The sequence below is a fragment of the Trachypithecus francoisi genome, unplaced genomic scaffold (genome assembly GCF_009764315.1).
Source record: "Trachypithecus francoisi isolate TF-2019V2 unplaced genomic scaffold, Tfra_2.0 Lachesis_group3, whole genome shotgun sequence".
NCBI lineage: Eukaryota > Metazoa > Chordata > Mammalia > Primates > Cercopithecidae > Trachypithecus > Trachypithecus francoisi.
The window spans coordinates 14,082,067-14,107,247 of NW_022681468.1; the positions used below are offsets into that span (position 1 = coordinate 14,082,067).

Below are 25,181 nucleotides of genomic sequence, written 5' to 3' on the forward strand. Positions count from 1 at the left end.
ATGACTGCTAGAGGACAAAGTCTCAGTAGTCATCAATCTCAAATCCTGACCTGCTTCAGTCGTTCCAGTTCTGTCTCTAGTTCTTGTTTAGATGCTTTTTGCCCAGCTATTTGGTCGTGCAGATCCTGTAACTGTTCTCTTGCTGAATCTGCTTCACTAACTTGCTGTGCCTCCATATCCTAAAGAGAAAAAGCTTACATGTAAAAGCAATAAATAACATTCAGTTCAACATTTATTGAGCAATTATTTTTTTTTTTTAAGAATCGGAGTCTCATGGTCACCCAGGCTGGAGTGCAGTGGCACAATCATAGTTCATGGCAGCCTCAAACTCCTGGGCTCAAGGAGATCCTCCCACATCAGCCTCCCGAGTAGTGGGACTATAGGCACATGCCACCAGGCCTGGCTTAATTTTTTTTTCTTTTTTTAGAGATGGGGTATGGCTTTATTGCGCAGGCTGGTTGCAAACTCCTGGCCTCAAACAATCCTCCCACAGCACTGGGATTACAGGTGTGAGCCATATGACGTGACTACCATGCAATTACTATGTGCTGGGCTCAGGAGGCACTGAGGAATAAAGGTGAGTGAGACATGGTTCCAGCCTATAGGGAGCATACAACCTGACACCTTCATTGTCTACTATGGCTAATGGCTAACAGAATGAATGGGGCGCTACAGCTGCTGCAGCACATAAGCCATGTGGTTTCATGAGTATCAGCAGAGGCTCACTGGGAAGCTTATATCTTTACTCAAAAGCTAACAGTTTCAAAAAAAATCAGAAACATAATACCACAAAGGACTTCACTGTATTAGTCCCCTGAAATTGCAGGTTGTAATTAGTTTTGGCGTGCATCTGTGCCCCAGTGATCAACATATGATAAGAATATAACTTGTCGCGCATATCACCAGAAGTTGGCATATAATTTTCTTCTTCTAGCCTTATTTCTTTATTACTATTACTGGTTTTTACATGTTCCCGTGTTCCTTACTCTTATTTCTTTGAACTCACCTTCTGGATTTCCTGTCAAATCTCCTAGTAGCAAAAACATGGCTCTAGGTTTCTATATTTTCCCCAAATGGGTTAAGCATGAGTCCATTCACATGGCACAACAGGAGATTAAAATCAGCATCTTATTTTTGCTTTTTTATCTTTTGGTACATTCTTTTTCATATTCATCACCACAAACCTTGGAAATTCACATGCTGTTTGAAAGAACTAACAAGACACCCAGATAATCACAGTACAATCCTCTGAATTCACACAACTTTGTAGATTTAGAGGAAAAAGCAATAATGACAACTATTTTTCCCTACCTTTGAGTTTTCAGGGTTAGCAGAAGGTAGATTAATCTTTGTCATCAATTTGACTACATCGGGCAAACTCTTGAGAGGCAGGCAGTATGCACAGCGGTCAAAAACACGTCCTGGAGTTAGACTAGGTTCTAATTATGGCCCTGCCACTTTACTACTCTTGCGGCAAGTTACTTTCCTTCTCCATGCCTAAATTTCTTCAACTATAAAATGAGAATATCATCATCTCCCTCAAAAGGTTATAGTAAGGAATAAATGTAAGGATGTAAAGAGCTCTGTGCAGTATCTGGAACATACGTGCTCAGTAAACAACAGCTATTGTAATTATTTACAATTCTTCCATTTTGTTAGACCTAATAGTTATTATACATTGCATAAATTTTGAGAAGGGTAAGAAAATGGGTCAATGTCATTAATGATGCTGAAATACTAAATAAAACATTTTTCATAATCTCACCAAAAAGATGTGAACAGAGTAAGTTTAAGCATCTACCCAATTTCTAAGTTCACAGGACCGAATTCTTTGGAATTTAAATTCACAGATTAAAAAAAAAATCTTACTTTAATGAGTAACAATAAACCCAGAAATAATAGCAGCTATTATTTAACTGAGGGTCTATTACAGGTCAGAAACAATGCTAGGCTCTTTATATATAACCCCTTATTGTCAAGAGAACCTTTGTTTTCCTGCATTCTGTAGATGAGAAAATTAAAGCTCCGCAAGATGAAGTGCCTTGTGCAAGCAGCATCTGTTAAGTACCAAAGACGGAATCTATCCAGGTCTGTCTGCTATTCAAGTCTATGCTCTAGACAAGGTATCCTATTCTCACAACTTTCATGCTTTCTTTTGTAGTTCACAAGTCTCACAATGTGCAGAGTTAATGCATGGATGAACAGTCTTTACAAGAAGTTCCTTTCTTTTCAGAAAAGGAAGCTCGCTACGCTGCACTTTATCTTCTCTCACCTTCAGAGACTCCTTCCTACGATATTGATGTCAAACACCCCCAAGTTTAAGCAAAATAAATGGCCCAACTCTACTTTTAGATTAAATACAGTAATTATACATAAACTATAAATTATAAGAGTAAGGATAAAACTGTAATTAGAATACAATCCCTGAGCCCATACTAATATCAGAAAACATCTCAGCTTCACATACAAGCTCAAATCTGATTTGCTTTTAATCACTAGAATGTAACATCTATAATTATGAAGATTCTGTTCTAACTCCAAACCTAGGCACACGGCAGGCACTTGGTAACTATTTGTTGAATGAATGAATCTGTTTTTTATCCCCATAACTTTATGGTCAACTTATGGATTAGAAACCTGGTTGGGCATGGTGGCTCATGTCTCTAATCTCAGCACTTTGGGAGGCCGAGGTGGGTGGATCACTTGAGGTCAGGAGTTCAAGACCAGGTTGTCAACATGCAGATATCCCATCTCTACTAAGAATACAAAAATTAGCCGGGTGTGGTGGCACATGCTTGTAATCCCAGCTACTCAGGAGGCTGAGGCAGGAGAATCCCCGGAACCTGGGAGGTAGAGTGGAGGTTGCAGTGAGCTAAGCTCACACCACTGCACTCCAGCCTGGGCAACAGAGCGAGATTCCATCTCAAGAAAGAAAGAAGAAAAGAAAGAAAGAAAGAGAGAGAGAGAGAGAAAGAAAGAAAGAAGAAAAGAAAAGAAAGAAAGAGAAAGAGAGAGAGAAAGAAAGACAGAAAGAAAGAAAGAAAGAAACCTACTGCTTTAGCCCAGCACGGGCTGCAACAGCCCTGCAATCCCAGCACTCTGGGAGGCTGAGGAGGGAGGATCACTTGAGGCCAGGAGTTTGGGACCAGCTTAGACAACATAGGGACACCCTGTCTCTACAAAATACAAAAATTAGCTGGGCGTGATGGCCTGTGCCTGTAGTTCCAGCTACTCGGGAGCCTGAGGCGGGAAGACTGCTTGAACCCAGGAGTTTGAGGCTGCAGTGAGATACAATCACACCACTCCAGGGTGGGAGACAGAGCATCCTAGCTAACACGGTGAAACCCCATCTCTACTAAAAATACAAAAAATTAGCCGGGTGTGGTGGCGGGCGTCTGTAGTCCCAGCTACTCAGGAGGCTGAGGCAGAAGAATGGCGTGAACCTGGGAGGCGGAGCTTGCAGTGAGCAGAGATCGTGCCCCTGCACTCCAGCCTGGGCAACAGAGTGAGATTCCCTCTCAAAAAAAAAAAAAAAACAAAGAAACCTATTGCTTTAGTAATGCTGTTTCCCCAGAATACAGAATCTATCATGTCTCAAACTGTTAACACCTGAGGGTATATGGTGTCTGCTAAGCTGAACCACCATGAATCTTACCTGTAATTCGGATCTGAGCTGATGTATCTGACCCATCAGCTTCTGTATTTCCTCTCTCTGCATCTCTTTCTCATGCCGAAGTTCTTCCAGCTCCATGCTATTGGCAGTGCTGCTATCTAGGCCTTCAAAACCAGAGCCTTCCTTCAGGCTGTTAATCAATTTTTCCTTAGACTGTTATAAAAAAAGAAATATGTTTAAGCAAAGCAGAGATTAGTTTGTATATTGAATATCATCTACTATACAGAAAATAACTCACTAAAAAAAATTCCACTATCTCCATCAAAGAAAGTCCACAGATTTTCTTAAATCCCTAAGGATAAAAAACACAACAGAGCCTTGCTGTATGATGTCCTTGGACTTTAGCCTCACAATCATGGTAAAGTTGAAAACTTGTTACAAATACGTTATGAGGCCGGGCGTGGTGGCTCAAGCCTGTAATCCCAGCACTTTGGGAGGCTGAGACGGGCGGATCACGAGATCAGGAGATCGAGACCATCCTGGCTAACACTGTGAAACCCCGTCTCTACTAAAAAATACAAAAAACTAGCCGGGCGAGGTGGCGGACGCCTGTAGTCCCAGCTACTCGGGAGGCTGAGGCAGGAGAATGGCGTGAACCCAGGAGGCAGAGCTTGCAGTGAGCTGAGATCTGGCCACTGCACTCCAGCCTGGGCGACAGAGTGAGACTCCGTCTCAAAAAAAAAAAACAAATATGTTATGAATAAGATTTTTTTGTTTTTTTTCCAGCTGGGTGTGGTGGCTCATGCCTGTAATCCCAGCACTTAGGGAGGCGGGGGCGGGTGGATCACGAGGTCAGGAGATCGAGACCATCCTGGCTAATACAGTGAAACCCCGTCTCTACTAAAAATCAAAAGAATTAGCCGGGCATGGTGGTGGGCTCCTGTAGTCCCAGGTACTTTGGGAGGCTGAGGCAAGAGAATGGCGTGAACCCGGGAAGCGGAGCTTGCAGTGAGCCAAGATAGCGCCCCTGCACTCCAGTCTGGGCGATGGAGCGAGACTCCATCTCAAAATAAAACAAAATAAAATAAAAGATTAAAAACAAATTATTTATTTATTTGAGACATGGCCTTGCTATGTTGCCCAGGCCGGTCCTGAACTCCTAGCCTCCAGGAATTGTCCTGCCTCAGCCTCCCAAAGTGCTGGGATTATAGGAGTGAGCCACCACACCTGGCCAAACAAGACTTTTCTCACATTTTCTTCTCACACTTTTTATTTTCCATCACATTCTACTCAACAAGTATTTATTTGGCATGGTGCTAAGTGTTCTGTGCAATGTGCAATAAAGATAATGTCTCTCTCTATAGATAGTACCCTCTGCCTTACAACCTAAAAGAGAAGTTAGAAGTATCCAGCAGAAGGCAATCAACACAAGTAGAAGTAGAGAGAGGGATATGGTCGGATTACTTGCAGAGTTCTGAGAGGAAAAACCACTTCTGGGGAAGAGGAGGCTTTGACTCTAAGAGTATAAATGTTGGCCTTGAAATATGGGTGGAAAAGTGCAGAGAAAAACAGACAGCAAAGGATAAAAATGCAAAAAGCACAGAAAGTCTGTAAGAAAATATTGTGAGATGCAGCTCAGACAGTATTTTAGGACCAATTTGGAGGGGCTCCAGATCTCAGGCTAAAATGTTTTAATATTATTTGGCAGGCTAAAACAAATTACCAAAAAGTAGAGAGAGGAGTGACATGACTAGAGATGCATTTTAAGAGGCTAACCTGGTGGTGCTATGAAGAAGATGCTCACAAATGATGGTCCGTGGGCCTGTTTTTGTACAGCCTGAAAGCTAAAATTTTTTTTTATATTTTAAAATGATCATAAAAAATAAAAACAAAGAATATGTGATGGGAGACTACAGGTAGCCCACATAGTCTACAATATTTACTATTTGACCCTCTCAACGTTTTCTGATCCCTGAGATAAAAAATGAGTTTGAAGAAGAGATTTGACATGCAAAGACCAACTTATAAAGTCCTAATTCTAGTCTAGGAACAATAAGGACCAGCAGCTTTCATGTTAAATTAAAATATTTTAAAGTCATTCTCCTCCATCAAAAATAATTTTTCCTTTTCTGGGTGGCAGGATTATGGATTATTTCCATTTCCTTCTTCAAACTTTTTTCGTATTCTTCAAATTTTCTATAATAAATATGATCATTTATAACATTTTAAGATCTTTTTAATAAAAAACCAGAAACCTCCCAACCTCATTCCCCCATCTAGCTACTGTCCTAGTGTCCACGATCAGGCACCCTGCCTCGGTGTCTTCAGCTCCCAGTCCACCCCGGAACGCTCTGTTGAGTGTTCCCCAGGGACCTCCTCGTCGCCAAGTCCAGGAACTCTGCTCGGTACTCGGCACATCAGAGCCGCCTGCTGTGGTTGGGGATCATGCCCCACTTGAAACTCTCCCCCTGCTTGGCTTCACTGGATGGCATCAGTCTCCTCCTGGTTCTCTCCAATCTCTGACCGCTCATCTTCTCCGTATTTTTCTTTTGCAGGCTATCTCCCTTTGCCCAGTCTATAAATGCTGATGTTTAAGACTGTGTTTTTAGACCTCAGCCTTTTTCCCCATTAGGTTACACATCACTCTTGGCTAATCTTACCTACTCTCCCAACTTACTTCTAATTACCTTTCTAGCATTGTCACCTCAATGCTGCATCAATTTTGCATACTTACCATAATTTGTCATACTCTCCTTTAACCCTAACCTGCTCTCTTTCCTATTTCCCGTTTTATTAACACAAGGAAACATCATTCATACACTCAAACCAAAAACCTGGAGTCATCCTAGATTCCATTTCTTTTTCCCCCATCCTTCCAATTAAATCTCCACATATCAAATATTCTATCTCCCACATATCTATTAGCTGTCCCCTGCCTGCCATCCTCACTGCCACAAACTTTGATAAGGTCCGCATTATTTCTTATGATCACCTCTTCACCATCTACATGCCACTGATGTCACCATGCCACCCCTTATCACTTCCATATTTTCAATAATTTACCAAGTACCAGGCACAGTGCTGGGGATACAATGATGAACATGACAGAGGCCCAGATCTCCCCTAACCTTTTCATCAGGCTGCCACAGTTCTCACACTCAAACCTGACCATGGCTTCTGCCTGTCGTTGAGCTTTATGAGTCTTTTGCCTCCCATCTCTGAAGACATTATGTTCTAGCAGTATGGAACTAGCTGCAGTCCCTTAAATATGCCATGTTCTCTCTGGCTCCCTTGCTCTGGCACAGGCTGTTCTCTCAGAAATCTCTTCCCTATCATGAGTCTTCCTATTCATCTTTCAAGTTTCTCTTTATACCACATCTCCTCAGTGCAGTGATCTTTGACAGCTCCAGGCAAGTTTTAAGGGATTCTTCTCTCAAGCTTCCATCGTACTGCATCAATAACTTTATTACATTAATTATCTCAGTTTCTTTTCGCTAAAATGAATGTTTTCTTAAAGGAAGAGGACATATCTTTTGAGCTTTGTATCCTCTGTGCCTATTGAGTAGTTAGATGCTCAATAAGTAACTTTTCAATGAATGAACAAATTAGGGTGATACAAAAAAGTACTTAGGAAGAAGGGTTTGGGGAGTAGATGAATATGATACTTCACAGAAGCAGCATTAGAAAAAGGTATTCACAGCCATTAGGAGTTTGACACCAAAGGTAAAGTCAAAAATGACCCTGAGGTTTCAAGCTTTACTGCCACATGGCAGTAACGCTGACCAAAAGAGGGAAATGCGGGAGAAGCTGGTCTGGGAGCTGAACACCCCATGCCTGCAAAGCTGCCAGCTGGACAATGAGGTCAGGAGGTCAGGCTTGGAAACATGCTTGAAGTCATATGCAGGCGACTATCAGAAGCAGAGTGAGCATACGGCAATGCAAGGTAAGAAAGGACGATGAAAGACGGTTCAGGACAGTTTAGGAGGACTCTTACTCTTCGGAGATTGGGAAGAGGGCCTAAGAAAGACAGAAACAGCTGAAGAGGATAAAAAGAGAGCCAAGGAGATGTGAACAGCATAGAAGGCAGGAGTTCCAAGAAAGTGGGAGGGTTAACAGAGCCAAATGTTCTACCAAAATACAAGGTATGGAAACTAAGAAAAGGACAGAGAATATTTATTTAGGTCATCAAATACTTTTGAGAAGAAATTTCAGACATGTAGTAGGAAAAGAAGGAGATAAGAGTTAACAAGTTCTACAGAAACGAAGACAGCATGTATACAACAATTCTGGTAACTATGATGTTGAAAGAAAGGAAGATAGGGAAATAGTGCAAAGTGATCACAAAGCTAAAAGAGACTGTTTTTCTTGTAGGCAGGAGTCCGAGATCTAGTCTTCATTTTTCCACTAAGTAACCATGTGCTCTTAAGTAAGCTGAGCCAGAAGGCGGCAGCCACAGAGAGGCACACACGGGAAGGAAGGGCACAGATTTACGAAGAAAGGGCTTACACATGAGATGGGAGATGGAATCAATGCACAGGCAGGAAAATGATCCTAGAAAAAAAGGAAAGGACATGTTTTCCCTCTGAAATGAGGGGCAAAGGAAAGAACTCAAAAATGACATTAGATGACTGCAGTCTTTCTTAATGAAGTAGAGGGTAAGGTCACCTTAGATCTGAAGGAGGGGAAAAAAAGCTGGGTGAGGCAATTCTGAGAACTGGATGAGTCCTAGAGCAGTTGCTGCAAAAATTCAATAGGAGATCAACAAGGAAGAATGAAGAGCTGCTCAACAACAAGCATTAATATCATCACAGTGAGTAAGGTGACAGGTTGAAGACCTGAACTAGGCAGTGGCAGAATGAATTTTTTTTTAAAAGAAGTGGTAGGAACAAGACACACCACATCCTTTTAATAAAATTTCTAAAGTAGAGTAAGGCACCTAAAGCTAGCCAATCAGCCAAACACGAACAAAGCACCTCACACAGTATCTACACAGAGTCTCAAAGTGTCTTTCAGTTAACTCGCACATCTTAACATCCAAAAGTGTACATTTCATGCTTACTTGGAGTATTCTAGTAGCTTTTTGCTTGTAGTCAATTAATTCCTGCTTAGAGGACTCCAAGTTCAACTTATATAGCTTGACTTGCTGCTGCAGTTCATCAACCCTCTTCTTCTCATCTGAATATTTTCTTTCTGCCAGTGTAATTGCTTCTGCTAAATTCTGACGTTCCATTTCCACTTTATTAAGGCGTGCAGCAAACTCATTCTGTGACAAATTTTTATATCATAATTATGATATCATTTAGCTTTGAAACATATCTTACAACCATCCATTCGGATATCTTATGAGATTTATTAGCTCAGCCAAACAACATAACAGGGATGGGAAAAAATTCTTAATTTGTTAGGAGCTAAAGTATAGGAAATCTAAGGTTGTGGCTCCCAAACATGGCAATGCATTAAAATCAACTAGGAAGTTTGTTAAAAATACAGCCATCCAAGGCCTTTTCCAAGCTTACTAAATTGGAATTTTCAAGATGCGCCTGGGAATCTGTTTTTTAAGAAATTTCCCAGGTGAACCTGGTCACTTGGATAGTAGGTCTGGTCCGATACCAGCTGATCAACTGCTTCCAATTCAATAAGTAAATAAATAAGTGTAAACTACACCATATTTTAAAGAACCAGTATTAAAAAATAACATAAAATATCTCATCAATAACTTTTAATATTGACTACATGTTGAAATGATTAATACTTTGGATATACTGTGTTAAATACATCATTAAAATTAAGAAACACACACTACCTGATATTTACACTCAGGACTAAACGACTTTCACCTGTTGAAAAGCTAGCCCAGACCAGTGGTTTGCAACCCTGACTGCTCATTAGATACACCTGTGAATCTTGTAAAACCAAAGTGCCAACACCTAGGCCCTACCTCGTACAATGGAATGTGACTGTGTATGGAGATCAGGCAGCACAAAGTATCACACAGGTGATTTCCATGTGTAGACAGGGCTGGGACTGAACTAGATGCAAAAATTCATCTAAGAGTGAAACTCTTTACATACTACATATAATTTTCTCCTGAAATAAATGAGCCAGATTAATCTGGAATCAGAAAAAGCTTAAATTAATAAAAAAACAAATACGACCCCCCAACCATTAACATTTAATCAAATAATGACAATGATTATTGCAAAAATTAAGTAAAAGATGTATATCTCTAATGCACATCAACTATTTTAATTGTTTCTCAACACATAAAATTAAATTTAGCAAGGATCAAGCTAAATTTTCAAATATGTGATTTTTGTCACAGAAACAGAATTTTCTGAAAATGCATTGCAGAATTGTATTAAAGAGTTAACGTGCTATGAAACAGCATAAAGTCATTTTTTCCGTGTCCAAGTAACAATAGGAATCTGTTGTCTCCCATTCTAACCTGCATCTGTTTATAGCTCTCCTGCTCTCTCTTCAGAGTGGCATCGGCTTCATGCAGTCTCTCCTGAAGAGTCTGCAGAGCTTGGTTCTGCAGGCTGTTACCTTCACTTTGATCCTGTATTATTCTAAAGGAAAATGCATCATTTGAAATAACTCATGTCCACAGTGTACAAGTGATAAGGCAGACTAATTTTTAGAGCATCAGCTTGTCAGTCAAGCACAAAAAAAGATAATTTGACTGAAATATTTTTAGATAAATCTTTCCTGTCTAAGGGAATATAATCTATGTTTTTAGGCATCCAAATATAAGCACACACCGTATAATGAAAGATTAATGACACTACAAATGCTTTTAAATTCAGAATTTGCTAACAATGCATCTCAAGGTTCAAACAACGAATATATTTTATGTCGTTGTTGAGACGGAGTTTCGCTGTTGTTGCCCAGCCTGGAGTGCAATGGCACAATCTCAGCTCACTGCAACCTCTGCCTCCTGGGTTCAAGTGATTCTCCTGCCTCAGCCTCCTGAGTAGCTGGGATGACAGGCATGCGCCACCACCCCCGGCTAATTTTTTTTTGTATTTTTAGTCGAGACGGGGTTTCTCCATGTTGCTCAGGCTGGTCTCGAACTCGCAATCTCAGGTGATCCACCTGCCGCAGCCTCCCAAAGTGCTGGGATTACAGGCTTGAGCCACCATGCCCAGCCAATGAATCCATTTTAAACATACACATTTCTAACACTACCAAAAGAAATATTCCCTCTTGTAAATTTCCAAGAAAGCTAAATTTCACAAGAGGATACACTACAATGTTTACCATTACTTGCTCATTTTTTTCATTATTCATAGAATCACCTACCGTAATTTTTCACTCTGTAAGGCTTCTAACGCTTCTGTGCGAGTACTCAGCAGCTGGTCAGCTTCCTGGAGTCTCACTTTCAGGACAGCCAGCTGGGAATCCTTTGCAGCCACAGCTTCAGTCAGGTCATCTACTTGGGCTCGGAGTTCTCGAGTCATTCGGTCACTCTTTGAATGGTCAGCATTCCACTTTTCAACTCTTGCTCTTGCTCTGTTTAATTCTACGAAAAATTTTAAATTTCTCTATACTAGCAAAATCAAACACAATTTTCTCAGAGCACATATAGTTTCTACTTTGAGTGCCTTTAGGACTTTCCCTATTGACAAAATTAGGAGCTTACACGTATCTTCAATCTTCTATGCCCCAGTGGGTCCTCCACTCTTCAAGGGCAATATTCACGGCTAGATTATAGTTAACAGATTAGAAAAGGGCATGAAGCTAGCTGCTCTTCTACAATGCTGTTTGTATATCATAAAGCATCTGGGAGCCGAAACTAGTATTAATAGATAGCAGAGTATATTTTCTAAAGTTCTGCTAGTGACAGGGGAAGGAATGCAAATCCAAATCAAAGGTACACCCTAGTAAGAACAAAACAAAACCTGAAGATCAACACAGAGGGGAAGGAATGCAAATCCAAATCAAAGGTACACCCCAGTAAGAACAAAACAAACAGAACAAAACCTAAACACAGAAAAGAATCTATTTCTTTCAATTACTGTTGCAAAAAGATGTTATTCTTTTGACCTAGGAAATCAATGCAAAAAGAGCAAAGTAGTGCTCCATTTCAGAACACAATGGCATTTCCATACCCTCACATACCGTAGGTAATTGCAGTTTGCCACCAAAACATTTTTTAGAATACTGAATCAAACTTTATAGGGTGTCAAAGCTTTTTTTTTCTTTCAGTGAAACAGACCTTTTTAAAGAAACAAAACACAAAAAACAAAAACATGAGACAGAGCCTCACTCTGCTGCCCCAGCTGGAGTGCAGTGGCATGATCATGGCCCATGACTCACTGCAACCTCCAACTCCTGGGCTCAAGCGATCCTCCCACCTCAGTCTCCAAAGTAGCTCAGACTACAGGTACACATCACCACACTCAGCTAATTTAAAACAAAAAAAATTTGTTTTTTGTAGCCCAGGGGTCTCACTCTGTTGCCCATGCTGTTATTGAACTCCTGTCCTAAGCAATTTTCCAATCTCAGCCTTACAAAGTGCTATTACAAGTGTGAGTCACTGTGCCTTGCCAAACAGCTCTATTTCTATGTCTAAATTAGTCTGGGTAAACTAAAACTTTATTTCTAAAGTCAGCCTGACCAGTGATTATTTATTTATTTATTTTTGTTGTTGAGATGGAGTCTTGCTCCGTAGCCCAGGCTGGAATGCAGTGGCGCGATCTCGGTTCACTGTAACTTCTGCCTCCTGGGTCCTGAGTCCTGGTTCAAGCAATTCTCCTCCCTCGGCCTCCCGAGTAGCTGGGATTACAGGCACGTGCCACCATGTCCAGATAATTTGTTTTGTATTTTTAGTAGAGACGGGGTTTCACCATGTTGGCCAGACTGGTCTTGAATTTCTGACCTTGTGATCCGCCTGCCTCGGCCTCCTAAAGTGCTGGGATTACAGGCATGAGCCACCACACCTGGCCTAGTAAGTCTTAAACTATCTTCCCATTCCTCTCTTCTGGGCTCTATTCATGGCTTGGCAAAACTTTTCCCACCATCCCCTCACTCCTCTCTAATTAGCCCCAAGAACCAAAGCAGCAATATTGTCCTCTTGTTTTCTTCTCAGCCACACTTACAGTAACATTCACACCTTCCTCAGTGACTACCTCAGTAATGAGATTATTTCCTTCTTAATTACCCATTTCTGAGGAACTTGAGGTTTCCTACTCCAGGGCCACCTCACTGCACAATTCCCAAGGGCACTGAACTGAATTCTATGTACTTTTATGTGCCCTAGAGCAGCAATACTGCAACCCTATTAGTGTCTACTACTTTGTTTAATGGAACAGCTTCCCTTGAAAGTTCAGAATAAAGAAATGAACTAGACTACTACTCTCAGTTCTTCAATTTCATGGTTCTTAAAGGATGACCAAAGAAGCGAATACTCTTATGTTTTGGGTTGGTGGGAGGATGACTGGTCCCACTTCCAAATCTGGGCACTGTTTTTCTATGAAAATATCATTTTACAAGTCTCATCTAATTTCTCACAGTTTAAATGTAAATATTTCTAACAGTTCAAAGTTTTTAAGTTTATTATTATTTTATTTTTATTTATTTACTCATTTTTGAGATGAAGTCTTGCTCTGTTGCCCAGGCTAGAGTGCAGTAGCGTGATCTCGGCTCACTGCAACCTCCACCTCCCTGGTTCAAGCAATTCACCTGTCTCAGCCTCCTAAGTGGCTGGGATTATAGGCACCTGCCACCACGCCCGACTAATTTTTTTGTATTTTTAGTAGAGACAGGGTTTCACCATGTTGGCCAAACTGGTCTTGAACTCCTGACCTTAGGCAATCCGCCTGCCTCGGCCTCCCAAAGTGCTGGGATTACAGGCACGAGCCACTGCGTCTGGCCTTAAGTTTATTTTTAAAAGTTAAATTCCTAATCCTGAACAATTTAAATAAGCCTCTACCTTCTTGAGTCTCTTTGGATCTTTGAAGTAACGAGGCCATTTCTTGATTTAAAGACTGAACTTCATTCCTCAGCAGCTGATTCTCCAGTCGAAGGTTAGACAGTTCATGTGATTTGCCATCATCATTAGGTGTTGGAGTGTGGTCAGGGCAGGCAGCATCTGATGATGCATTTTCCTTTGAAGATTCCTCTTGACCTTCACGGCTAGAATCTGAGTTATTGGCAGCTTCTGTATAAAAAGAATATATTTTTGTTACATTGGCGTGTTCATCACATATGCGTTAATAACTTGCTTTGGTAGGATGCTCAAGTTGACTTTTAGGACTTGGTAGGATGCTCAAGTTTAGCTATAGCTAAAACACCATAAAAAGTAAACAAATTCTCAGTTAGGCACGGTGGCTCATGCCTGTAACCCCAGCACTTTGGGAAGCCGAGGCAGGCAGATCACCTGAGGTCAGGAGTTTGAGACCAGCCTGGCCAACACGGTGAAACCCCATCTCTATCAAACATACAAAAATTAGCCAGGCATGGTGGCGTGCACCTGTAGTGACAGCTACTCAGGAGGCTGAGGCAGGAGAATCACTTGAGCCTGGGAGGCCGAAAGTGTTGCAGTGGGCCAAGATTGCACCACTGCACTCCAGCCTGGGCGGCAGAGCGAGACTCTGTCTCAAAAAAAAAAAAAAAAAAAAGTAAACGAATTTTCAATAGTCTTCCCTGTGATGAAATTTCATTCTCATAAATAGGTCATATGGACCTCTAAGGATCCTCAAGTCTGGATACACTGAATGAATGGCAACATAGAGTACAACACCGTTCTGGGGAGAACATCAGAGATCATTTGAGTGGTTGGGTTCAGGTAAAATGGGTTTGGATTTCCTTTTGTCTCCAAATGTTTTTGGAAAAAAAAACAGGAGAAGTCTCAAACACTGAAAAATTGCGAAGGCACAATATAGCAGCTGCAGGTTTCAAGGCAAGAAGAGTAGTAACAGGTCACTGTAATTTTTTTTAAAAATCAAACTGGAATCTAAAATGTCTTACGCAAAGAGAGACTCATGAATTCAGATTAATCTTGTTTTTCTTACTAAATATAATGCAAGTATACTTTTAAATTACTCTAAAAATTATGTGATGAAAATGAACCATGTATCTAAATAATAAAACTGACTAAAACAATCAATATATGGGTAAAAGACTTAAAACTGTATAAGGTTATATAAACAAATATCAATAATCAAATGAAAAAGCTCTGAACATCTTTAGTCATCAAGGAAATGCAAATTAAAATCACAATGAGAACCAACAGACATCCCCTAGAATGGCTAAAATTAAAAACACCAAATGTTGGTGACACTGCAGAGCAACTAGACCTGTCACTGCTGGTGGACTATAAAATGGTACAATCACTGTGGGAAAAGGTTTTATAATTTCTTATGAAATTAAACATGCAGCTACTGTTTCACCCAGCAATTCCACTCCTAGGTATTTATACAAGACAAATGAAAACATTTGCCCACAAAAAAGCAAGTACAAAAATGTTTATAGCAGTTTTATTCACAATAATCCAAAACTGGAAACAAATCCAATGTCCATAAAAGAGAAGAGATAAACTGTGGGACAACCATAGAATAGAATACTACATAACAATAAAACACAATAAAAAAAGAACAGTAACATGGATGAATCTCACTAACACTTCAGTAAAAGAAGCCAGATTAGAAAGTATATATACTATATGATTCAATTCATATGAAGTTTTAGAACAAGCAAAACTAAGGAGAGAAAAATCAGAGCAATTAGTTGCTTCCTCCTTCATATATCCACAGCACTCTGACCATACTTCAATTGCTACATTTACTAGACCACATGTAAATTATCTGTTTACATGTCTAGCTCACCCACTGGACACTTCCATATACTTGCACCTAGTAGGTTCTTTGTATAATTAATTGAAAGATAGCTGAGAATAAATTTCGGAATGTGTGAACATATTAATCAACTGCTACTGCATGATCCTATTTTGACAACCCAAAACCTCTTCTTCTATACAAGTTTTTGTCTTGAAAATACAAGAAAGATTTTATTCACTAACAGCCAAGACAATGAAAGAAGCTATAACATTTAAGAACATGACAAACTCCCATCAATAATCATCTCTATAAAGAATCCCTGGCTGGGTGTGGTGGCTCACACCTGTAATCTCAGCACTTTGGGAGGCCAAGGTGGGCAGACTGCTTGAGGTCCAGAGTTCAAGACCAGCCTGGTCAACATGAGGAAACCCCATCTCTATCAAAAAATACAAAAATTAGCCAAGGGTGGCGGTGCACACCTATAGTCCCAGCTACTTGGGAGGCTGAGGTGGGAAAATCGCTTGAACTCAGGAGGTGGAGGTTGCAGTGAGCTAAGACTGTGCCAGGGTACTCTAGCCTGGGTGACAATAAGACCCTGTCTCAAGTTTTTTTTTTTAAAAAAGGCCAGGTACAGTCGCTCACGCCTACAATCCCAGCACTTCGGGAGGGTGAGGCAGGTGGATCACGAGATCAGGAGACCAAGAGCATCCTGGCTAACACAGTGAAGGCCCGTCTCTACTAAAAATACAAAGAAAAATTAGCCGGATGCGGTGGTGGGCACCTGTAGTCCCAGCTACTCAGCAGGCTGAGGCAGGAAAATGGTGTGAACCCAGGAGGTGGAGCTTGCAGTGAGCTGAGATCCGGCCACTGTACTCCAGCCTGGGCAACAGAGTGAGACTCTGTCTCAAAAAAAAAAAAAAATTCCCTGTGGCCAGGCCATGGTAGCTCATGCCCATAATCCCAATGCTGTGGGAGGCCAAAGTAGGAGGATCATTTGAGCTCAAGACCAGCCAGAGCAACACAGTGAGATGCTGTCTCTATTAAAAATAATTTTTAAAAATCAGCTGGGCACAGTGGTATGCACCTATAGTTCCAGCTACTCGGGAGGCTGAGGCAGAAGGATCACTTGAGCCTGGGAGGTCAAGAGTACCACAAGCGTGATAGCACCACGGCACTTAAGCCCAGGCGATAGAGCAAGACCGTCTCAAAACAACAAAAGAATCCCTGCAAGAACCTACTATCAAGTTTCTTGCCTTTTTTCTTTTTTTATCTTTGGAGACAGGGTCTCATTCTGTTGCCCAGGTTGGAGTGTAGTGGTGCAATCTCAGCTCACTGCAACCTCAACCTCCTGGGCTCAAGCAATTCTCCCATCTCAGCCTCCCAAGTAGCTGAGACTACAGGCATGTGCCACTGTGCCTGGTTAATTTTTGTATTTTCTGTAGAGACAGGGTTTTGCTATGTTGTTCTGGCTGGTATCAAATTCCTGGGCGCGAGTGATCTGCCTGCCTCAGCATTCCAAAGTGCTGGGATTACAGGTGTGAGCCACCATGCCCAGCCTATTGCTATTTTATTTTATTTATTTATTTATTTATTTTTTTGAGACGGAGTCTTGCTCCGTGGCCCAGGCTGGAGTGCAGTGGTGCAATCTCGGCTCACTGCAAGCTCCGCCTCCCAGGTTCAAGCCATTCTCCTGCCTCAGCCTCCTGAGTAGCTGGGATTACAGGCGCCCGCCACCACGCCCGGCTATTTTTTTGTATTTTTAGTAGAGATGGGGTTTCGCTGTGTTAGCCAGGATGGTCTCGATCTCCTGACCTCGTGATCCGCCCACCTTGGCCTCCCAAAGTGCTGGGATTACAGGCGTGAGCCACCATGCCCGGCCTACTGATATTTTAAAACACTTAGTAGGTACCTGAATTAGCCACATTTACCGTGTTAATCTCATTTCACAGGAAAGAAGGTGTACTTGTAGAGGTAATCTCACAGGGAATTAAACAATTGAAAACAAGAATTCTAAGCTCTTACTTCACTACCAGGTCAATGCCTTCAACTCTTCAACTTGGATCAAAGTTCAGTCTCTCAGCTTTATTTGTGGAGGATGTGGGGGGAAAATATACAAAAAACACAACCCAGAAAATACGTGAAGTACAGTCTCCTGTCATTTTTACAATCCTAGTAACAAAAAGATATCAACTGGGATAGTCCCTGATCCCAAGTGACATGCTTTCTTTCAGATTTCAAAATTTTCTTTTTTTAATCTTAAAATGTCTTAGGGAATCAAATATGAAATACTTTGTTAGATGCTGAGTGGGTAAAGTTGCCTTCCAGACAATATTAAGTCCCTGCTACAACTGTCTATTGACTAATAGTAGTCAATGATGTCTCCCTTGTTTACAACACACATTTGCAGGGAGTCTGCCCTTACACCAGTGGAAACAGATCCCATAACAGTGAATGAGAAACACCACTGGATCATATGATGACACATTCAATTTGGTTAACTCTAAAAGAAATAGAGGACTGATTAACTACCGTGGGTTTGGCTCCCAAAAGAATTTTCTTCAGTGGTTTTGATGGTGGTTATACTGGGGTTCACAGAGCTGACACTTGATGTCTGAGAACTCTGAAAGACAGGTGTCTTGCCTTTTTCCTTTTTGATTTCCACCCTCCCGGTAGGCTCCTTCTGTGAACTATTAAGAAAATCAAACAGCAGCTCATCATCAGGTTCTGACTTTTTTCTTCGCACAAATTGGGATGAAGGCCTAGGAACAGATGCATTTTCAACAGGATGAGAGGCCTCTACTGGTGTCCGAGATCCTACTTTCAGATTTGCAGTGCCAGCTAAGATGGTGGCTTTTTGATTTCGAATGTTATCAGCTGCTGATGAAATATACGTAGCTTTAGGTCCAGTCTGATACGTCAAATCTGTATTTTGCTGGTGAAACTCAGTATAGTCAGTATTTTTGCTATATATGTTGCTGGTATTGTCTTTCCTACTGAGAGCTGTTGCAGCCCCTTGATCAACTCGGTTTAAAAGATCTTCTGCCTTTCCAGCAAGATCAACAAACCAAGACATGATGGCAGCAGGATAATCCTATTGGCAAATCTGTAAAAAGGACATAAAATGATCATTGTGGCATAATGGCAGAGTATGAAAAATGGTTAACACCAGACTCTGCAGTCAGGTAGTCCTGGGTTGAAATCCCAATCCTACCTTTTACTAGCTAGGTAACCTTGAGCAAACTACTTAAACGAGGCTGAGAAATCTTATGTAGAAAACAGGAGGAAAAGTGTACTTACCTTAAAGGATGGTTTTATGATGAAATAATATATAAAAGACACTTTGCAAAATGTTTGGTACATAATAAGCACTCATTTTAGTGGCTGCTATTATCCTTATTACAACTACCACTACTGTTTTTATTATTACTATTTCAATAAAGGGCAAATCTCAATGTAGCAAAAGCATCTGTTATGGGCTGAACTGCATCCCTCCAAATTCCTTTATTTGAGTCCTAACCCCCAGACCTCAGAATGTGACTGTTTTTGGAGATAGGGTCTCTAAAGGGATAATTAAAATGAGTCATTAGGGTGGGCCCTAACCAAATATAACTGGCATGTCCTTCCAAGTGGAGGAAATTTCAACACAAACAGACATACAGAAAGGACACACGGAGAAGGCAGACATCTGCAAGCAAAAGAAGTAGGCCTCAGAAGAAACCAACTCTGCCAATACCTTCATTTTGGACTTCAAGCCTTCAGAACCGAGAGAAAATAAATTTCTGTTAGCCCAGCCAATCAGTCTGTGGTACTTTACTACAGCAGCAAATTAGCAAATAACCAATATGGCAAAATTCCAGTACAACCAAATAAAAATAAAATTCACTGAAGTTTGTTTTAAAGTGCTAAAACTTGAAAAAACTTTTCCGTTAAATACAAAAGCTATCTTAATGTTAAACTGCGGCACTATACATATAATTTAGGCGTGCATATAATTTGTCTAAAGTACATGCTCAATAATTCAAATACTCAATACCTACCACGTGCACATGAAGTTCAGAATAAAAACCAAAACTGCATAACCACTCATTCCATACATATATTTGAGTACTTACTGTGTGCCACAATACATCAAAGTAATGATGAAGATACAGATACAGAAGGGCTCTATAATAAAGTCCACAACCACTTCTAGAATGTGCACGTTGTTCCTTTTGCCAAGAACTCTTTCATGGTTAACTTTCTTGTTCTTGGTGTTTACTCAAACGTCATCTGCTTCAGAGTTCTCCTTCCCATCTAAGTTAGGTCAATCATTATCTGTACATACCCTATTCTTTTGCCTCACAGCCCTCATGTGTTATAACTATGTATTTTTTTTTTTAACATGTCTCTTGTTCTTGCGGAAAGGGGGGCAGTGGTTGGATAGAGATTGCGTCTGCTTTGCTCACCAACGAATTCTCAGAGTCTAGCACACAGTAGGCACTCATAAATACTGCTGAGTGGAATTTTTATATGACAGATGCTGTACACAGGTACACATGTATCTTTCATCATATGCAATTTTCACAGTCACATTATGAGGTAAACAGCAATATCCTTTTTTAAAAGCAAATATGGAAAGGGTTGAGAAAGATCCCCGAGTTTAGATAGCAGCTCAGATACTCAAGTCTAAGTCATCCTAGTGCCAAACCCACCTTTTAACCCTTGCCTCCCTATACCATATAGCTCAAAATCTAAAAAACCTCCAGAAGAAACTCATCCTTTAAATCTGTTCTTTACACATGTGACTATTACATGCCTATGTCTTTCGGAGTTTATAAAAAAACCAAATGAAAATGGAGATGAAATGCTCTGTAACATACAGAACACCATACAGGCCAGGCACTGTGGCTCACGCCTGTAATCCCAACACACTGGGTCGCCAAGCGGGGAGGACCACTTGAGGCCAGGAGTTTGAGACCAGCCTGGGCAATGTGGCAAGACCCTGTCTCTACAAAAAAAAGTAATAAAAAAAAAAACACACTCATTAATTCTTTCTATCTTGCCTCTCATTTTAAAATTAATTGGGCTTTAAAACATACCACTAAATTGCTACTAAAGTTGCAATTAATGTTGATTACCCAATTAAATACTTAGATGGGCCCTGGGCACTTGCTCCATTGACAAACATCTCAAAGACACAAAGGACTTCAGAGGCACCCGTCAATTCCCCAGGCACTGCCCAGGGGCAGAGAGAGTGCGTGGGATGGGGATGGATCTGCAGTGGGCGGTGGCAGGGCCTGCTTCGAAGGACAGGCGTCAGCACAGAGCGAGGGAGGCTGCAGTTCAGTCGGGTAGGCCCAGTCGGTAGTGCCCTGGGGTCTTCAGTCTGTGGATCTCAGGTAAGCGAGCAGAGACCCCCCCACTCCACTCCCCACCCATCTCGTTCCGTGCGGGAAGAACGGCCAGGCCAGGCAGGGGTCAGGAAGAAAGAAGACAGAGGAGGGCAGTAAACAACGTCGGCTGAAGCCCATGGGGTCTCTCCAGCTACCCTCCTCCGCCCCTAACAGAGCGAAGACGAGCGCCACCCGAAAGATGACGGAGATACCAGGGTCTCCGCTGAAGAGACGGTGCCCCCGCTCCTAGGACCGTTAACACCCCCGTCTCGTCCAGTGGGCCCTCGCCTCCGCCTCACCTGAGGACTCCGGAGAGGTTGCACCACGGCCTAGTCGCCGTCCTGGGCCGCGCCCCCTCGGCAGCTGGCCCGGAGGGGGCCCAAGCAGAGTAAACCTTCTCCCCGACCCGCCGGGGCCGTGCTACTGCTTCCGGGAGACGTGGAAGGGGCGCGAGGACCCCAAAACAGAGTGGCTTTCGAGATGCCTGCACGGCAGGGAGCCGAGAACAGCCACCTGCAGGGGATTCAGGCGGTGGTGCCGGTGGCTACGGGGTCCTTGCGCATGGCCACGCCCCTTTTCCGCCCGTGGCGAGACCAGGCGCTGCGGAGGGCCTGCGTGCGTGTGACGTGGCTGTCCTCCCGCGGTGGACGGCCCGCACGCGGCCGGCGCAACATGAAAGGCCACACCGACAAAGGGCGGGACCTCGCTGCGGGTCACGTGGGTTCTCCCTTTACTCACCATCTCCGGTAAGTTTTACAGAAGAGAAATGCCGGAGGCCAACGGCAGAAGGTGGAAATAAAACATGATCCGGATTGCATAGCGCTTACTTTCTAGTGGCAGAGACAGATACTACATAACAGTGAATGGACAAGACAATTTCAGGGCGTTACCAGAGCTGTAATGACAAGAAAACGAGGAAAAGTGACTGGAGGCATGGGAGGTACTTTAAATCAGGTGGTCAGGGAAAGTCTCCCTGAGATGATATTTGAGCTGAGACCCAAAGGATGGAAAAGGTAGTACTGTGGTTAAGTTATGCATGCAGTGCATTGACTATCTGAAATAAGTCTAAAATCCACATTCAATAATTCAAATACTCAGCACCCACTATGTGTACAGGATTGGGCTAATTTGGCCCTAATGACAAGCCTACAATACAGTTCCAAGTCTCACATCTTTGAGTTGAGGAAAGTAAGGCTCGAACAGTTTTAAGTAATTTGTCTAAGACCATCTGTCCTAATAAGGAGTCCACATTACTCCAAAGCCTGTGCCCCGTAGACTCAAAGTTTTATTGTCTCCAAATTAAATATTGGAAGTAATTACAGCTCCTGCTTTTCTTCCTCAGGTGAGGTTTAGCCCAGTACAAGTGAAGAGAAAATTTTTCAGCACCAGGAGGTAATCATCATAATAATGGCATCTAACATTTATCAAACCTTTTATTAAGCATAGAATACTGTGTTAAGCATTGCATGTGCCTCACCTCATTTTAATCTCACATTCATAAGAAAGGTACTGTTTTTCTCTGGTAGGTGGTATTGTTGTTCCTAACTATTAAGTTGCTTTTCCAGTTAAGGATTATACATCATCGCCTGTTGCCATGTAACTGCAGTGCGTCCTGTAGGAGGAGCATTCTTTCCAGCCTCACTGATGTCAGGCTTGATCATATGATCTTCTTTTGGCCAGTGAAATAGGAGCAGGGGGTCTTTCTGAGCAGAAGCATCAACCAAAGAAATGTTTCCTTTCATGAGAAGAGTCTGTGTCAGATGGGCTGCTCTTTCAGCCTTGGTCCTAGAAGAAAAAGGGGATGTGAAGCAGCTCACATCTGAGATTTCACATGAGTGAAATACCAACTTTTGCTGTTATAAGCCACTGAGATTTAGGATTGTTTCTTACACAGCCCTACCTAATAAAATCAGACTACTATTAATATATTATCCGATTTTACAGATGAAGACACTGAGATTCAATGAGGTTTAGTTACTTGCCCATGGTCACATAGAAGCAAAAGTAGAACAACTGGGATTCAAACTTGGGTCTGTGTGACTCTAGAAACAATGTTTTAATTGTCAAAGGGATGAGAATGAAAGAAGTTGAAGAGGAACCAATCTTCCACTGTATTGGACTAAACCTGACCTGAGAGGAAGGAAAGCAGGAGCTGTAATTACTCCCAATATTTAATTTGGAGACAAAACTTTGAGTCTAAGGGCACAGGCTTTGGAGTAATGTGGACTCCTTATTAGGACTGATGATCTTAGACAAATTACTTAACCCGTTTTTTGGGGGGATTTTTTTGTTTGTGTGGTTGGTTTTTTGAAATGGAGCCTTGCTCTGTCACCTGTCCTGGAGTGCAGTGGCGTGATCTCGGCTCACTGCAACCTCCACCTTCCGGGTTCAAGTGTTTCTCCTGCCTCAGCCCCTTGAGTAGCTGGGACTAGAGGCGTGTGCCACCATGCCCGGCTAATTTTTTGTATTTTTAGTAGAGACAGGGTTTCACCATGTTGGCCAGGCTAGTCTCAAACTCCTGACCTCAAGTGATCTGCCTGATCAGGCACTCAAAGTGCTGAGATTACAGGCATGAGCCACTGTGCTGAGCCCTTAACCTGTTTGAGCCTTACTTTCCTCAAGTTAAAGATGAAGACTAGGGACCATGTTGTAGGCTTGTCATTAGGGCCAAATTAGCCTGATCCTGTGCACATAGTGGGTCCTGAGTATTTGAATTATTGAATGTGGATTTTAGACTTAATTCAGATATTCCAAAAAATGGCAACGGGCAGGCCCCAAAAAAGAGTGTTTCAAGAATTCCCACATATACCCCCTAAGAGGTCAGCATATAGATGCCTGCCATGCATACATTGTTGGGGCCAGGGTGGATTAGCCAGAGAAACAGCACAACAGAGAGAGGCTACAACCTTGCCCAATGGGTTAGAAAATTTGCCCTTTTCTTCCTGCCTCCTCCCTGCCCTAATGCCGCCAGCAGAACTAACGCCTAGAAAAGAAAGGGGAAGAAGGAAGCCTCTAGTGCTGTAGTGCAACCAAGCTAGTCTGCTCCAGAGATCAGGGAGAGGAACTTTGAGTAGAGCTTAAGGATGAAGTTTTAAACAAATGGGGCTTTATTGTGACTTCTAGAATGGCAGAGTAAGGAATTCAGCAAATTATCTTCCCCAAAAAACAACGATGAAATTGGACACAATTGTGAAAAATAACCATTTCAAATTCCTGGAAATCCACCACTGGCATAACATAAATTAAAAAGCATTTATTCAAGAAAAAACTATTAAACCTTGGGTAACAACAGTGAGTCTGTGACACATTACCATGGGGAAATTCCCAATCCCTCTCCTCCAGTTCCATGGGAATCGTTCTATCAGGGCTGAGTAGATGTGAAAACCAGCAGCTTTGCTGCCAGAGGAGGCTGACTTGGTAAGGAGTGGTGCCAGAAAAACCCCATGGCCAAGGAGAAAGGTTGATTGGGAATGCCAACATCACAATTACCTGGGCTGCAAGGCTGGTTGAGCAAACAACTGATTAGAAAGCCTGCTGGAAGTTCAGCAGTGAGATCCAGGGAATCAGATAGGCATGGTGGGCTTTGGCGATGTGCTTATGGTCTGGAAGGCTGTGTCAGTTCAGGAGAGTCTGGCAAAAGCCCCAGTCATCTACTGGACCCTGGCGGAACATGAAGCCTTGCACAGAGGCAGAGGAGACACAGGAGAACAAAAGCCAGGGAAGCCTTGCAGAAGATGCAGAGGAGACACAAGAAAACTCAGCAAAACAAAAGCCAGAGCAGTCTTGTAAATTGCCTGAATTTTGAATGTTCTTCAACCCATTTAGATGACACAGCTCCATCAAGAAAGGGTAGAAGTCTCACTGGCTTGAGGTGTCTAATTACCACATCTGATCAATCATTGACTAAATTCTAAGCTATCTTGACCTTGGCGAAAACGTTAGAAAACCAGCCTTAGAAATAAACATAAAAGAGGAAAAAAAAAAAAAACTGAGCAGAAACATCACTGTCAACACATTATGGAAGATAAACTCTGCAGAATTAGTCCAGGCAAGTCACAAAACAAATGTATAAGAAAAACAACAAAAAACACCCTCTGAGGGGCACATCAAAACACGAGAGTTGCTATATTATCTAAACTGTCCAGTTTTCAATTAAAAAAAAGCAGACATGCAAATGAACAGAAAAATGTGACCATACACAGAGGTGAAAATCAATATAAATGTTGTGAGATGTTGGACTTAGCATATAAGGACTTCAAGGAAGTTACTCAAACATGAGATCAAGTCTCACACAGCGCATCTACTCTATTAAAAAAAAGAGAGAGAGAGAGAAAAAAATATGTTCAAAGAACTAAGTGAAAATATGACAACCAGCTGTGGCAGCTCACACCTGTAATCCCAGCACTTTGGGAGGCC

General features: G+C 42.0%; 1 protein-coding gene across 3 annotated transcripts in view; it reads right to left on the reverse strand.

Moving 5' to 3' along the window:
- GOLGA5 (golgin A5) overlaps window positions 1-21,289 on the reverse strand; it is a 41,431-nt gene extending 20,142 nt beyond the window's left edge. The window contains exons 1-8 of one of the 3 annotated variants that reach the window (XM_033191529.1): window positions 21,065-21,289; window positions 18,034-18,496; window positions 13,548-13,775; window positions 10,916-11,135; window positions 10,059-10,182; window positions 8,673-8,876; window positions 3,656-3,826; window positions 51-179 (exon numbers count right to left, since the gene is read on the reverse strand). In XM_033191529.1, coding sequence (XP_033047420.1) covers window positions 51-179; window positions 3,656-3,826; window positions 8,673-8,876; window positions 10,059-10,182; window positions 10,916-11,135; window positions 13,548-13,775; window positions 18,034-18,466 — 1,509 coding nt within the window. In that variant the 5' untranslated portion in view covers window positions 18,467-18,496; window positions 21,065-21,289. Of the gene's footprint in view, window positions 1-50; window positions 180-3,655; window positions 3,827-8,672; window positions 8,877-10,058; window positions 10,183-10,915; window positions 11,136-13,547; window positions 13,776-17,922; window positions 18,497-21,064 lie in introns of all 3 variants that reach the window. The other 2 variants (XM_033191530.1, XM_033191528.1) reach the window with 2 other exon arrangements.
- Between the last annotated feature and the right edge of the window lie 3,892 nt (window positions 21,290-25,181).